Genomic DNA, 17,776 nt, shown 5'->3' with positions numbered 1-17,776 from the left:
CGGTGGAGGGCATTGGTTAATTCGGTGATGAACCTTCGGGTTCGGTAAGCCATCTAGTTAGTTAGTTAGTTAGAGGCTGGAAAGAGTTTCGTAAACGCGTGAGGGTCTCACGACGACGATAATTAAGATGGCTGTCTTCTAGGCTGTAGCTGCGTGTCCTCTGGTAGAAGTTTACAAACGTTTCGGAGGCCATTAATGTATAAGAGTACGGTGGATTATTGTCCAATCGCTTTATTTCTAGCTCCGTGATCCGCTTAAAATCCATAACGCGATTAACTCACGAGAATGATTCTTATGCACCAAACTGAAATCTCTTCTGTACCAGCGGAGCGGTATCTTTTACGTACAATGCATTAATGAGGACATCTAACGTCGATTCAGGAAACTAAAGCCTTCACGCGGTCTCGATTACTTTGATAATTAAACACCACTCGGTGAGCAGCAAATTGACAGAAATTGCTGAACAGTACAGTCTGTCTATTTTTGGTAGACCCGTGTTATGCGCGTTCTGAGGGTAGCAACGCCATCTGGAGGTGTAAGATAAGACTGGCTTGCGACATCATTCTAGTAGCATTCGTATGTCAGACGCGTTCGCATCTAATAATGTCTGCACAGAGCCAACATCCAGCACTTTATCGTCAGTCTACTAAGAGTGACAACACCACACACCGGTGAGGGAACACAAACGGTAAATTTGACTTCGCACAGGTGGTAACAGCCCGTAAGACTGTACAGTTTATTCCTTTCGCTAAACGGACCGTGGGTGAGAGTCTTCTTAATTTTTTCTTTGAAAAAGGGCGGTTGAAATTTTGAAGCCCTGCCCAAGAGAACTGAGCCCCGCTGTGAAGCGGATTGCAGAACTCGGGGATTGTACATTCTACGCAGTTGTCTGTATTGATTTCAGGGCCGGGCAGGCCGTCTCCCTCCGCTCAGGCGTCGTCTTTTTCAGTGGGACCAGCATCCAACCAGAGCCTTTAGTTGCTTTAACACTTAAAATATACCCTTCACTGTCGCTACCGAATATACTCGACAACACCGTTTCAAGCCACAAGATTGCTGTTGACAAAGGCTTGTTCCTGTTGAATGCCGAATGGCCCATAAAAGTTTTTTAAGCATCTACTCAGTGGAGTTCAGGTCAGAGATATATAAAAAATATATTTCAACCCTTTTATAAACACAAAGAAATTGTTAAGCGTTCCAACACGTAAATAACTTTTCCACCCGAAGCTTACAACAGCCACTATGAATTTCTAATGGAAGATTAATGTAGAGATGGGGTCTGGTTACCTGATATGTCTTCCTTCCTTCTTTTCTTATGCAAAGAAATGGTTGGGGTTGAAAAAGCTTACTGCTAATCTGGTAACATAATCACAACCCCAGCCCTCCTGCCGTCCATCATCTTCGGAGTAAACGGCCTAAAGAATGATGACGGGTCGAAAGTACCAACACTCGAATACAAAAAATACCAGAACACTCCAAAACATACCGCTGTGACTCGATGTATCGAATGTAATCTACACTGTCAAGATAGCAAATAAAATATTTAAATAATGTGAAACCAGAGGGAGTAATGGAAGGTTTTTAGTGTTGGAACCAAGAAATCCGGTTCTTAGTGAATGGAGCACTCGCCGGACTGGACAACGCCTTCAACGGCGCGTATTTATGATTTACTGTACTAATGTTTATTTCAGAACTAATTAGTTTTATGAAAAGCATGTCTAAGCGTTACGTACAAAAGTTAATAAAATGCGCGCGTGACGGGAACGTACGTCTGACAATCCACAAAGATAATCCACTTTAAAAAAAAATTTCGATTAAGTATCAGACTAAAGATGAGATGGTAAAGTTGCGTCATATTGTGATATAATAAATATATATTGTTTAAATCTTGTCCGTCTAATCACAATAAATTATTATTAAATATTAAAATATTACAATAATTAACATTTAAAATATTTAAAATATTAAATGATGTTCTTTATCGAAATATTCGATTTACATTAGACCATCATTTTTCACGACATGTTTCAGTTCCTAAAAGAACTATCTACAGGTGTATATAATTATATAAAGATTCAAATCAATAATAACTTAAATACAATTTCTTAAATACAATTTCTATATATTATTTTAGCGTACATTTTTATCAGATGTTTATCAGATATCAAACGATGTTCTTTTCCAGATTTTATTCCATTTTAATAACATATTCGATGTTGTTCTGTATATTTTAAATGTTGATTATTGTAATATTTTAATATTTAATAAGAATTTATTGTGATTAGACGGACAAGATTTAAACAATATATATCAGACTAAAGTTAAAACGTTATCGGACGTACTTCACATTCATACCAAAACATACATTACCTAAATATAATCTCTACTTTGTATGTAACTATTCGAACTTCATATATTCCTTGAAAAAAAAGTTCGTAATAATAAAAATTTGCAGACGAAATAAAACAAAAATCCCATAAATATAAACCCATACAGACCTTTTATCATAAAACGGTTTTCAGTATTACAAACATTTAAACGTAGTACACGGAAATATATCTCATTCTTTGGTGTCAAATCCCAACTGCAGAGTGACTAATTTGCTACAATACATTTGTAACGAAGTTTAACAACACGTGCAGGTTATACACAAAAGAATGGTGCGGTTTCAAAAGTTTATTATTTTGAAACCGCACCATTCTTTTGTGTATAACCTGTAAACTCGAGAACAATAATTTTACTGCAAATTGGAGTACGCATTTCCACTCGTCTTTCAGAATAATGTAGACAGCTGAAAGGAGAGTGGGAGGGGGGAGGGGAGGTGGTTTGCTGCGATAACCGAATCATTAAACGTAACAGACAATAACAATTACTGATACAATCTGCAGACATTCGACCTCCATTGCCGGCTACACTTACCTTCTTAAGGATTTTCAAGCTGTGACTTGTTGGTAGTCATGGAAACGGTTGCAGAGTGATGACATTAGGATGCGCAACACGAGATTTACGTGGAGATACGGTACTTACCTAGAACAAAAGACAGAACATTACATTCAGCATCGCGGACAAATTATTCTAATAACAGAAACAATCACCGCCCTACCACGAAATACACTCATGTACAGCAACGAAGATAAATCGCGCAACAGCTTCGAACCAAGACATCCGAAAATACGAAGGGATGATTTATTTAACGACTTATCGGTATCTCTGCTCGTCGCCGAGTAACATTCTGCTGGAGTCTGAAACATTTTTTTTTGTTCGTCAAACAACAACAAAATCTTAACTACGCGGGCCCTCAGTTTCCGCGAGCCACATTTTACAAACCAGAGCACATTTATTGCTGACAGCTTTATTATCAATACAAGTGTTTTCCCCTGCTCCCATTACAAAGGCCATAATTGCATCTCGCTATTTAATTTTCTGCCATTCGGTCACAGAGGAACAGGGGGGGGGAGGGGTGATGAGCATATAAATATATTTTCCAGAGGGGGGGGGGAGAGATATTGTACGAAGACCACCTCAAGTAATTATGAACACCCTTCAACACACTCTCTTCCAGCTGCAATATGCGACCGGAATTACAGCCAATTATGGCAAGGAAGGGACAAACGAGATTTAAATTTGGTGCGTCGCCATTCTGCTGAGTTCACGAGACGACAGATACATCATCAAATTACAAACATCCAGAGCAGGCTGTACTACAATCCTACCCAAAACGTACTTAACCATCACGAGAAGTTCCGTACAAATACAGAAAGCCCATGCATGCGGAAATAAGGCATTAAAACAAATCAAAAACCAACAAAAACATAAATAAACATAATTTTGAAGCCGGTACAGGCATCCCCATGCGTACTTCTTAAAATAATCATGGAGGCTGCAACGACCTCTGAAACGTCGGCTACACGGCGCAACAACCCAGACGCCTTGAGAACCTCAAATGTGACCCACTCGTGTATTTTGTTACGTCACACTTCAGCCTGCGCGGTGCCTAGAATACGGATGGCAGACCAGGGTTCGATTCCCAACACGGCAGAATATTTCTTTTCCTCACAAAATTCATAATAGCTCTGGGCCCGCCGAATTTCCGGGTCTTTCATCGGGTGTAAAGCAACCACAGCGTGAAGCTAACCACTCACCTCAATCTAATTCTGCGATTAAGAATACGTGTAATGTCGGAGTTATATTAAAGTGACACGGACAGAATTAAATTCGCATTACAAATTCTACAGCAGACTCCAAATATTAAGCATCGTCAAAATCCGCTCAGTAATTTATGTTTCATTTTAACGCAGAAATAGACGCTATATTCCCATTCTGCGTTCATTTTATGTGCCTCATACAAATTTTTTATTATATTTATTTAGTGTTCTGTCTGAGGACAGGTCCATATGAACAGGATCCTTCCATCCTTTTCTCGGACTGGGACCTGTTCATATACGTTCTTGGCAGATGATCCAGAAGTGGTTTGCCATTGCCTTCTTCTGTGTGTGAATGGAGTAATTGTTGGGATGCCTAGACCACGGCCTTGCCCAACACAAGTTATAAATTCGGGCACCGCCGGGAATCGAACCCGAGACCCCAGGATTACAATGCCAGCGTTCTAACGGCTAGACCACCTCATCTTATTATTATTTAGTGTTCTGTCTGACGACAGGTCCATATGAACAGGATCCTTCCATCCTTTTCTCTTCTCGGACTGGGACCTGTTCATATACGTTCTTGGCAGATGATCCAGAAGTGGTTTGCCATTGCCTTCTTCTGTGTGTGAATATTTCACAATAAAGCCAACGTTGGTCTTAATCGGTAGGGAAAGAAGACTTGCCAACTTAACAAAAGCAAATGCCCACAGCTCCGTGCACTGGGTGGAGCCTTGTGAAGAACCAGCAGACCGGAGGACATGCGACTGAACTTGGCAAGGAGGGTGGTGGGCTTTGTCTGACGAGGTTTTGTAAAACGAATTGAGAACCACACACTCCATGAACTGGTTCAAATGACCTGCATCAGGAAGGGGGATGTTGGATTAGGCTGTAGGTGGAATAATGGATTAGAAGGTCGGACAGGCTGGTTATACTTTCACTTGTATGGAGTTTACAAAGGCTGACACTTGAAAATAAATCAATTGATGGGACCACTTGAATAAATTTGTCCATATGACATGGATTTATGGACTGGATCCACGAGGGCGAAGTGCATTCGGTCCGTAAAATTAAATTTGTTATACGATTCATAGAATGGATTTAAGCGAGTAGATTTTATCGCATGCCAAGACGTGTATTAGGGGTTTGATACAGAAGAACGTTGGAAAATGGTGTACTGATTCTCTTGATTTGATGACGTTTAAAAGAAAGAGCTTAAAGCCTATATAATGACTTATAAGATACGATGATCATGAAACACATGAAAGGATAGATCAGGAAGGAAGGATTAATGTCCTTAAAACCGCTGCAGAGACGAAGGAGGGAAAAGTCAGTCCGGAACTGAAATTTAACCTTCTGAAAGAAAGTGGTAAGTATATACACCTCACGATTAAATTAGCAGATCTATACAGGTAGGAACCGCCACGGTGGTCTAGCGGTTAGAACGCTGGCCTTGTAATCCTGGGGTCTCGGGTTTGAATTTATAACTTGTGTTGGGCAAGGCCGTGGTCTAGGCAACACGGAGTTTTCCTCCGTGGCATCCCAACAATTACTCCATTCACACACTGAAGAAGGCAATGGCAAACCACTTCTGGATCATCTGCCAAGAACGTATATGAACAGGTCCCAGTCCGAGAAAAGGATGGAAGGATCCTGTTCATATGGACCTGTCGTCAGACAGAACACTAAATAAATAATAAATAATATACAGGTATGTCCCGCTTTACGACGCTTAATTTTAAGCTGTTTCACATTAACGCCCTTTTAAAATAATAATAAAAAAATAAAAACAAATATAAGAAGAAAATTTGAAAAAGCAAGCGTAAACGCGGTACAGGAAGTGGGTACCTAGGTGGCACTAGTGTCGGCGTCGGTTGCTTTCTCCTCTCCTCGATTTACGCCGCTTCAGGTAACAACCATCAGGAGGTGTAAATCGGGGCCTACCTGTATCTTGTCACTGAGTACATATACGGGCTTCGTAATATCTTTTTGAAAATAATTAAAAATGTGATCGTTGTCACAGTGACTTCCCGTGTTTTCTCTGAGGTGCGGCCTGAATTTTTAAAACAATATTTAGCCGAGTTTCGGTTTCAAAGAGTTAAGGTTCTCGTAGCAGCGAAAATTTTGATTGTGGTTACTGGGGTTCGACGTCGTGTAATCACATACGTGGCCACAAAGTTTTCGAAAAAAAAACTATGCTTGACATTGTCAACACGGATACGCCCTTCACAAGGCAGGATATGTAAGATGTTTTCACATTTTATTTAATTTCTGAAGAGATTTTATTATCTCACTTTCAAAGATAATGGTACAATAAATTATATTACTTTTCCAACACGAAAAATGATCATTCCCCGTCAACTTTGACGGGTCACAATACGCTAGTATGTATAATACGGGCCCAATCGTGATGATTTCAAGACCAAGCACTGAGTTAAAAAACGAAACCAATACAAAAATTTCATAAATATTGTTGCACTGTGGTTCTGTGTTGTGATCACGAAATGCTGACAGCTGACAGGGCGTGCTAAATGAACTATGAGAAACGAGACCCGACGAGTTTTCAGAAATGAATTTTAAAAGCTGGTGGTGTGATGGAGGGGTTGGCCATTGAGGTTAGGTTAGGTGATGACGGATATCACTCAGGAAATAATTGTACAGTGACGTCACGCTGACAGGTCGGATTCAACACGATTCAATTTATTGTGGCTCGTTGATTTGGCGGCCAAATGCCCATGCACCCAAAATACTCAGAGGAATTTGATATTCTATTTAATTGTTGAATAACACCAAAGAGACGGTCACGTTAAATAAGTCATTAAGAATTTGTCAAATTTTCTTGAGACTAATTCGTGGTTTCTTTCAAGAGTGATAAATCAACTACAAAGAGAATCCAGCAATAAACGTTATGACGTTAACATATTCAGGAAGGAACGAGACACAGGAAATTATTATTATTATTTAGTGTTCTGTCTGACGACAGGTCCATATGAACAGGATCCTTCCATCCTTTTCTCGGACTGGGACCTGTTCATATACGTTCTTGGCAGATGATCCAGAAGTGGTTTGCCATTGCCTTCTTCTGTGTGTGAATGGAGTAATTGTTGGGATGCCACGGAGGAAAACTCCGTGTTGCCTAGACCACGGCCTTGCCCAACACAAGTTACAAATTCGGGCACCGCCGGGAATCGAACCCGAGACCCCAGGATTACAAGGCCAGCGTTCTAACCGCTAGACCACCGTGGCGGTATATATAAATCCTATCCGTATAAAAATGAAATAACAAAACCAGTGGACTTTGCACAACAGAAGGTCTCTTAAATCTGCCCCATTGAAGAGCCAGCCTTAGAATTTAAGGTAACCTCTGCCATTCGCACTCTATTTTATACCCCGTCACTGCCAACTTCACCCATCGTAAAGCTATAAATACGTCACTTCCGAGGGCGAGAGCTCCCTCCTGTACTTTGTGGAGCACAGACACTGAACGACTGTAAAGGGCCGATAATACCAAGGTTCACGCCGAAACGAACACACTCTTCGAGCTGCGGCCGTCTTGACCATAATGCCCGACATTCTGTACCTGGACGCTCTGAAATATTTTCCGTACGTTCCTTTAAAATAAATTCCACAAAATTTCCATACGTTCTCACAGCGACGAGTATATGAAGTTGGCTGTCGTGCTGAGTAGCCTGGTACAAGTTCCCTGCGATTCATCTTTACAGCGATGATGTAAAATCGCCCTGATAATGGAGGCAGAAAGTGCTTGCGAAACGTCGCTAAAATTCTACCAAACTACGACTAGCAACAAATCGGAAGACAGCCGTCAATCTTAAAGAAAAAGACTAGACCTTGCGCCAAAGCCATAATGGCCTCATTCAGCTGTCACGGAACCCAAACTTACGGCTCCATACAGACCATCACGCCATAAACATAACCACGATATCTATGCGCAACTGTTTCGGATTGCTTGTCGTAACCAGGGCAACGGAAGGAGGACGGATGCCCGCAAAGTTTTTTTGTTGCTAAACAAAGTGAGGACGACAAACTCACGGGAAATATAAATCCAACAGAACAGCGCACAACGAACTCCGATGCAAAATGTTCTTCCTGCAACAGTTAACAGATTTGCAGGAGCTCAAAAAATTATTTTTTTTTTCATTATTCTCAAGAAGTTATTTCTGAAAAATCCAAAACGCCCTTGCGTTTAAATGTCGAGCGTTCTGGCCTCTGTTCGTTAAAAATTTGAAAAAAAAGAAAGAAGAAAAGTGATCACGCAGATAAAAACGAAGAACAATAAGAATCAGACGAAAATCTAAAAATAAAATATAAATAATAAGAAATAAGGCAAAAATAATAACAATTAAGGGTAGGAGAAAGAATATATTTAATAAAGAGATTTTAAGGGATCAGAAACCTGAAATCTACTGTCACCGTCCGCTGAAGCGAGAATTACCCGAATTTAATCTGCTCCTAATTTCTTCGTGAACGCAATTTTAATTTGAAACCGTCGTTCACAGTTCGTATCTTCAAAGGATTGATTGCCTACCATTTGGTTCAAATCATCATTCTATTTTGATGTAAGGCGATGTTACATGACTTCGCTTTGCATTAATTTCTAAACCAACCTCCGTATATCAATTATATTTAATTCAAGTGGCGTTTTAACATGCTCTGAAATGGGTTCCAGAAATAGGACACATACTTGTAGCCTATGTTAAAATCTAATTAGTCATCTGTATTGTTCAGACGTCACACAACTGTCATGATTTGTCTCTTGTCCTGAAACACTCAGGATTACAATCCAATCAATATAAGTCCTCGTCTGAAATGCGTACAGGAGAAACAAATGAACCACAGCAACGGTTACGACACGAGACAAGCGGCGAATTATAAATAATTGCCTCCTCACACGCACACGGTGAGAGCAGGACTGTTCCTTTAAAAAATTTTAGTCGTGTTAAAATAACGAATGATCTCTTGGGGAGAGTTTGGAAAAAAATATTCAAATTTTTCAAAATTTTCGAAGGATCAGGGAGTGCTGGAGGTTGTCTGAAGGGCGCACTAAACCAAAAAAAAATTTCAAAAAAAAATTTGACGGTGAAATTTTTCAAATTCTTTTTAGTGCGCTTTTTGGACAATTTCCAGCATTTTTAGATTTTTCTGAAAATTTCGAAATTTTTTTAAAAGGATTTCCTATGACTTTCAGCGTTAACCGAGATTATTTCTTACGTAGGATTAAAAAGGTGATTTTTTAATGGTGAAGTTTTGTGTTTTCTTTGCGGTACGGACCGAGTTCTTAAATGTTATATAGACGAGTTTCGGCGTTAAAGGTTCAAACCTTATTCCACAAAGAAATAGAAATGAATTTTGCAACATGGCGGCTAAATAAAACGTTCGGCACGTGCATCCAACTGACAGCTCTTAAGATCTGACAGCACAAGAATAACCGCGGTCTATTTTAGAAAGCACCCCCCCCCCCTCCTCATTTTCCTCTCGCCATTCACGAACTCTGCAGTCTTACAAACATTTAAATATAGAACTTCTCCCATCATGCTTTTCACACACCCACTACACAATATTGACCAAACTCGAAGAGCAGACAGAGGGGAGTAAAAGGCCAACGAGGGGGGGAGGAACACTGACACCCCTTCGGCGACTTAAGCTTTTTGTTTTTGGGGCGTGGTCACAACTGCTATTGTTTATAACGACGACGAATACAATTACACTAAAATAACACGAAACACAGTCGTCCACTACACTAAATTACATCACGAAACCCGATCCTGACATGGACACATAAATCAAATTTAATGAAAAACACGCGTGCGTCTTAATGAATTATTATCCTCCCCAAGGAACACTGCCTACTGATACGTAATACACCCTGGAATGGCTGCAGCGTGCAAGACATGAGTTATTCCTCCGGTAGGATGCCTTCAACCCTGCACAGACAGCGAGGGCCACTATACCTGATGGTCAGGCGGACGGAGCTTTAAGCTGGCCACTCATCAGTCAAGAAACTCCCAGACCTTTATTTTGAGACATCGTCTTTGATTCTGGACCTTATCTATCCTGAGCCAGGAGAATCCAATCCAAATCCTCATCTGTGCAAATATTAATTATCCTCCCATCCACGGACAAGCTGGAAGACCAAAGTTCGATTTCCGACAGAGGCAAGATATTCCACTTACTTCGGGGAACAAGAGTGGAGCTATACCTCAACCACCCCACGCCTCACCCAACCTACCATCTCCGATTGGTTCAAATGACCAAAATGTTGTGACCTATTCTTCCCCATCTCTCCAACGCGTGCTAAATGTTTAGCCCATCTTGGTAAAATTACTCTTGAAATGGAGCAAGTTAACGCAGCAGAGCACTCGGTTCGAATTTCGACCGAATTAGGGCAATCATGATCAAAGTTCTTCGTGGTATTCCTCAGGCCCCGAGGCGAATTAAAAATGTCCTCCGTTCGCTTCCTTCCAATTCCCTGCAGACTCATTCATGATCACCAGCCACACGATAGACGACGCTACATCAACCCAGAAGTTCCCACACGCCAAATCTTCTAGCGTTCTTTACATTTAACACAAAAGCCATAAATTTGACATTAGGCAATGAAGAATTTTTGTCGTAAAACCTGAAGGGATGAGACTATATGAAAGACCTAGGCACAGATGGGGATAATATTAAAACGAGTCTTAAAATTACTGTGTGATGATGCAAACTGGATGTATAACTGAATCGAGAGAGAGACTTTAGAAGTAAGATTTTGTGAACACGGAGAGGAACCTTCGCGTTCCGTAAGTGTGTGTGTGTGGGGGGGGGGGGGGGGGTTATTTAACAGCAGATAGCTTATCAGCCACTGGAATAAGGATTCTGCTCCGTGGAGTCTGTTAACTAGTACTCGACACGCCCCTCTCATCTCGCCTTGGTTTAATTACCTGACACAATGGTCTATATCCGACCGCCTTTCAGAGGAAGTTTGGAAAACCGGTTAGCGCAGCTGCATTCAATTACGTGGAGTAGAAATCAAACACCACTGGCGTGAGTCCCTCTTCGAATCCCAACATTTCTCAGCGAGTAGAACAGTGAAGATGTAATGCCTCACACGAGGGTTATCCTTCACGAACAAACGTCACAACAATACCTTAAAGGAGGTACGGTCATCTCCTTCCAGATCAGTAGGTACTCACCATTCATAACCTCCTGAAGCTGAAACAGCGTCGTTAAACAACAGGAGACTTAGTAATCACAAATATTGCAAGAGAAACGCGTGTACATAGCTCCCAATGCACGCGACGGACTCGTCCTGTGGTTTATTTCGACTATACTTCGAATTGTTGGATGAATAATGAATTGGAAAGGGTGTGGAAGGAAGCGATCGTGACGTCTGGGAGAAACGAGACAAACCAGGAAAATCCTATCAGATATAGCCAATCTCCGAGCGTAGATATGAACCAGGGACCTCCCCGAAAATTAAGCAGTAGTGCCAACCACCCGACCGCGACATCCCTGCCCTGATAATAAACGTGAAGTTATTCCCATGTCTAAGAACTATCACGACAAAAGCATTTTCAACCTCTGTACTAGGCGATGGTTTTATAAGCTTTAACCTCGGGACGCCCTAGCGTCGGTACCCGTCGGATCGGAGGCCGGGTCAGCCACAGAGCCGACGCGGTGACGCATAGAAAAATCTCTGCACCAACCGAGAACCGAACCCAGGTCATCCAGCTCCTTCGCAGTCACTTTTCTGGTACATAACAATTCGCAGTGAAAACGAAAAATCATACCGCTGAGTTAGCTAATGAACTCGTCACTTCAAACACTGACATGGCCACCGCCTGTCAAAACGTACAACAGAAAACACGAACCTAACGTGTTCTTACCTGGGAAAACATCTTTCAATTCGGGGCTATTCCGAATCCAACCATTTCTCTGTTGAATGATGCACTGAAACATGTTTCAGTCCTGCCAACCAACTGAAAGGTCGCCTCAATTAGTGAATTTCAGTGACAGTTGGCTGCTCACATTTTCGCGACTTCCACCTCTTTTTGATTCACGCGACAAACGAACTTCCCGGACTCCGTGCCAAGGACTGAGACCGGCTGCTGATCCAAGCGACTGCCCGCCAGCTCCGGGGATGCAGAGACGCCCCTCCCCCCCCCCCCCTCCCCCCACTGCCTCAACGCCCTTCATCAATCGACGTACACACTCATCTCGATATCCCTGGCAAGACCTCGACCGTGAACTCTCGGCTAACTTCGGTTGCCTTCGACTCCTCCCCCACCAGGACCCAGCTGTTGAGGATGCTGCGTAGCTGGACCAGTCGCCGCGACAGTAGTGACCTCACTGATCGAGTGGCGCAATTAGAGTCATTATTGGTCACGCAAAAATATCACGACTTCGACGCGAAACAGTAACCTGGCAATGAAAGCGAGTTTTTCGTTCGTTTGCTGTGGCGAACGAATGGAAACCAAATTTTACGAAAATTCGAGATGTTTCATGCGTTAAATTTAACAGCTGGTCTACATTATTTTTAAATTATTCCTCGAGTCTGAGACAAAACCAGCAATTTTTGTCTACGGGTCCATTTCTAATGACCACCCCCCGTCCACTTCTCCCAAACCATCTACAGAACCAAACACACCCTTCAAACAACGTCGATCTTGGTCTACTGGGTTGTAAGTCTGTGTGGATTGTAACTGTTGCCACCCTGAAGATGGTGGCTCTATATTTTTTTAAAGCTGGTGTCATCCTACAGGTCCACACGGAGTTACGTACAATCTAGAACAGTGGTATTCAACCTGGGGTACGCGTACCCCCGGGGGTACGCGAAGACATCTTATGGGGTACGTGAAATTTAAAAAAATATATTATTTTATGATAAACACTGAATAATGAGTAATGTAATTTAATTAATTCATTTTAGATGTAGATTATATACTATGTATAACTTGAATTATACACCAACAACTTTGGGGGTACAAAGTTGAAGAGAAATTATATCTGGGGGTACGCGAAGACATCTTAGGGGGCACGTGAAATTTAAAAAAAAATATTATTTTATGATAAACACTGAATAATCAATAATGTAATTTATATAATTTATTTTGGATGTAGATTATATACTATGTATAACTTGAATTATACATCAACAACTTTGGGGGTACAAAGTTGAAGAGAAATTATATCTGGGGGTACGCGAAGACATCTTAGGGGGCACGTGAAATTTAAAAAAAATTATGATAAACACTGAATAATCAGTGATGTAATTTATTTAATTTATTTTAGATGTAGATTATATACTATGTATAACTTGAATTATACACCAACAACTTTGGGGGGTACAAAGTTGAAGAGAAATTATATCTGGGGGTACGCGAAGACATCTTAGGGGGCACGTGAAATTTAAAAACAAATATTTTATGATAAACACTGAATAATCAGTAATGTAATTTATTTAATTTATTTTAGATGTAGATTATATACTATGTATAACTTGAATTATACACCAACAACTTTGGGGGGTACAAAGTTGAAGAGAAATTATATCTGGGGGTACGCGAAGACATCTTAGGGGGCACGTGAAATTTAAAAACAAATATTTTATGATAAACACTGAATAATCAGTAATGTAATTTATTTAATTTATTTTAGATGTAGATTATATACTATGTATAACTTGAATTATACACCAACAACTTTGGGGGGTACAAAGTAGAAGAGAAATTATATCTGGGGGTACGCGAAGACATCTTAGGGGGCACGTGAAATTTAAAAACAAATATTTTATGATAAACACTGAATAATCAGTAATGTAATTTATTTAATTTATTTTAGATGTAGATTATATACTATGTATAACTTGAATTATACACCAACAACTTTGGGGGGTACAAAGTTGAAGAGAAATTATATCTGGGGGTACGCGAACAAAAAAGGTTGAATACCATTGATCTAGAACATATTTACCGCAGAGAGAACCTCAAATCTTAAAAGAATAAGAATTTACACAAAGCTCAAAGCTAACTTTATCTTCTTTCGATATCGGCTCGTCGAAACTATTTTATCGCACGCGTTGTTCGATATGGTGGGTATTGGACGAAATAAAATGTATGTACGGCTGTGAGCAACGTTGTTATTACCTTGCGGATGGTTTTGTGTACGCGGTAAATGAGCATCAAGGCGAAATAGACCATCAGAAATAACAAGGAACTAATTTTGAAAAGAGTACTTTGAAAATATATTGAAAATCAATTGAACTGCATTGAAGTTATTAGGGTGCATGCGGATTAATGGAAACCCGAAAGCTAGTGAAAGGTAGAGAAAGTAGAACGGATACAGAAATGAATTAAACAAAATATCGCGGTTTAACTGAATATGGTTTCTCCTGTCTCACACTCAGAGCCCGTGGTCCAGAACAGTCGAATCGCAGTGATGACGTTGAAGACGTTACCATGGAAACGCAAGAAACAGAACCACTGAGAATCAACAGAGGATGGCGGTGGGAGAGGGGAAAAGGGACAAGCATTTCCTTAGGCTGTGAACCACCCTGTAGTTGTGGGTTCGAATCTCTCTGGAGACATCCACATTCCTCCTCATTTGTCGTGAGTTCTTTGAAGAAATTTAAAAAACACAGGGAAGACGTTGAATCCGACAGTTTGTGCAACCTCCGAAATAATCTGAAGGATTTCGATTAAATTTGGTATAGAAGTTTTTTTACGGGAGAAGTTTCCCGGTGAGTTTAATTTCGATTCGTACCAAACTTTACGGCCGTGTTGTTGGTACTCCTGTTTCACATTCGGGGGGGGGGGGGGGGGGGACCGCTGGGATTGTCATTTGTCACGACATGAAGTAGTGGTCAGCATTTTTTTAATCCGTCTTCCCCCTTGTTTTTCTTGTCTTTTTTCCCTCTATGATAACGCTTATCTATCTGACACTGCAGTTCCTATCCTGGCGATTACCGACAATTTCACGTCACAAGGAAACAACGCACCGCGTCACAGAAACGTGCATTGAAATCTCTTAAGCTGAAATTACGTCTTTAAATAATCTAAGACTCAATCGAGTCAAAAGGCATGTTGGTCACCCCTGCCACAAACAGCACTTGGAATGATTCAGTTTGCAGATCGATTTGAACTGAAAACAATTGAAGGAGGTCCCAGCCACCGCCTAAGACGCGAACCAGTAGGTTTACGTCTTTCAGACTGGGTCCACGCGTCCGAACGAATGCCCGCGAGCTGTCAGCTGTCATAAACACACAAGCACCAAAACGGTAGCCGGCTTTATTACAACCATCAACTGAACCTGTCCGACCCACTGTCTGAAAGCCTGAGTTTATTTGGACAGGCCGTCATTTCTCGTCCAGTGAGCCAAATACGTCTCTACCCCTGCGACAATGCCTCACGCAACCTGTAGAAACAATACTATCATCACGCAGTACCGTCATCTCGAACGCAGAGGACTTCAACACTCCAAACATATGACACACACACAGCACAGTGAATTTTCTTATTCTGATATCAGTGGCTACCATTCAAAATATCCCGGGTTCGATCCAAATTTATGCCCTAAATATCAAAATAAAAAGCTTATAAAATGTTAGTACAATTACAACCAACCGCCCTGAAGATGGAAGTAAAACAGACTCCAGAAACTCCTAATATAATAGCCATCGTCCGTCAGTGCGATGTGAGTAAAAAATGAATTTAAGTTCTGACTGTATCGACTCTGGTAGCAAGAAATGCTAAATGGGGCTCATGGTGGGGTCTGGAGGAGTCAGCGATCGACTGGAATCTGGCTTCAGGAGCTTTGAATATGTCTGTCATCATCGTCATCATCCCAACTGAGCACTGGTCTTCAAAAAAGGTCTTTTCTACTTCGGTTTTCCGAACAAAATTTTTTGAGTATTTCTCCATCCGCCCATGCGCGCTACAAGACCCGATTTGATACTCCAAGCCAATATTTTACCATTTTATCAAGATTCTGTTGATTATATAAATTACACTGAATCAACTGCTGAGATTATGTAGCGTCGGTTCACAGTGAACATGGAAATATCACAGAATTTACCGGTAAGAATGTGTGAGAAAGAAGTTTAATTCTAAGATGACAGCCATCTTCGGACTCGCCGCCCTGAAAACCACAAATCCTCCAAAGTCAAATTGAACTGCGTCTTTTACCAGCTTTCGCCTGTCAGCAGATGCGAATAAATGCCTCTTCAGGGAAGAGATCGCGTCTCGGACACGAAAATGATCAGACCAACACTCAATATGGCGGGATGAAGTGAGGGGTGGGGGGAAACGAACATTGATCCGGCGAAAAACGAAGGAAAGACGAACGCACAGCATCCAGCACCTCATCTTCCAATACGCACACTCCTCTGCCATCTGGTGTGAAGAGGCTGTGTTACTGGCAACCAAGAACGACAGCTTCTTGCTCGGGGCCGATGCCACAGCCTGTATCCGAGTTTCGTGATCATAACGGGCACGACCGGGTGAACAACAATTTAGTATCCTTTGACGTTTGTTTCTTTTTACGTAACAAAATAATGTCAACGTGACCCACAAAACAAAAGAAACTCAATTTTGATCCCGTTTATCGTGCGTTTCATTTTAAGAAAATAAAAAAAAATGCTGTTTTTCGTTTCCATGGCAACATCATCTTATTTTTTCCTCTCAAACATCAAATAAATCCATTTCCATCTCGTCCTTGTGAAGCTGACGATAACTGGTTTCTGGGATGTTGCGCCGCGTAGTCTGGCAGAACCGACCGACAGGACAGAACTTCTTCTACGTCGAGGAAGATAAGAACAAAATCGTATCTCTAAATAAGATTCTGAAACTGATTGGTCAACACATTTTTAACCACCCTACTACATAACCGGGTGATAATGTGAGCTTCAAAATCACAATCCACTTCATTTAAAAGTCAATTGAAACCACGTACTTGCGCTGAAAATAATTAAAACATACGAAGGCCATTAACGTCTCCGACGTAATTTTGTGTACCCCTGTACACATATGTCTGTACGGTAGACAGGAGAGGGGGGGAGTAATACGCTTAATGATACTGGTAAGTAACGGTACCGACTTCCTGAAAGCGAAAAACAAAACACTGACGTTGTCAAGGCGACGTCGTCTCGCTGAGGTAGAAAGCAAACTTTATCATGCAGATGTTTAATAAAAATGGCGCTGATACCGAAAACGGACTGTCAAATTATGGTAATGTCTCGGAGCACGTGCACAGTGTGCTCAGGATAGAGAACACGGTACTTCAGGTCTCAGATTCAGAGTCAGCCTGCGTGGATTTTAATCTTTGGTCACCCCTTATAAAGTCAAAACGCGATGACTAATACGTACAGTCCTTACAACCTCAATATAAAATCAGATTGGAGATTCTGATAAACAAAATATCGTTTTATAGTCTTTAATTAAGCGAATGTAAGTGACGACATCACTTAATTTTAATTTTCATATACTTCTTTCTTACATATTATGTATATATTAAGTATATATTAAATCTTGTCCGTCTAATCACAATAATTCTTATTAAATATTAAAATATTACAATAATTAACATTTAAAATATTTAAATTATTAAATGATGTTCTTTATCGAAATATTCGATTTACA

The 17,776-nt window shown here is 40.9% G+C and overlaps 1 protein-coding gene across 2 annotated transcripts in view; it reads right to left on the bottom strand.

The window, feature by feature from the left end:
- The window catches only part of LOC110826483 (SLIT-ROBO Rho GTPase-activating protein 1), a 127,691-nt gene that overhangs the window by 77,910 nt on the left and 32,005 nt on the right, over positions 1–17,776 (bottom strand). Inside the window, exon 1 of one of the 2 annotated variants that reach the window (XM_087343031.1) lies at positions 12,029–12,244. The exons of the other annotated variant lie outside the window; for it this stretch is intronic. Coding sequence (XP_087199157.1) covers positions 12,029–12,101 — 73 coding nt within the window. The 5' untranslated portion in view covers positions 12,102–12,244. Of the gene's footprint in view, positions 1–12,028; positions 12,245–17,776 lie in introns of those variants that run through there. 2 annotated transcript variants of the gene reach the window in all.

Source organism: Zootermopsis nevadensis, unplaced genomic scaffold (genome assembly GCF_977971745.1).
Source record: "Zootermopsis nevadensis isolate Lab colony 2312 unplaced genomic scaffold, Znev_1.0 Znev_ptg000004l, whole genome shotgun sequence".
In the NCBI taxonomy this organism is placed as follows: Eukaryota; Metazoa; Arthropoda; class Insecta; order Blattodea; family Termopsidae; genus Zootermopsis; species Zootermopsis nevadensis.
This window is presented reverse-complemented; position numbering and strand designations above follow the sequence as displayed.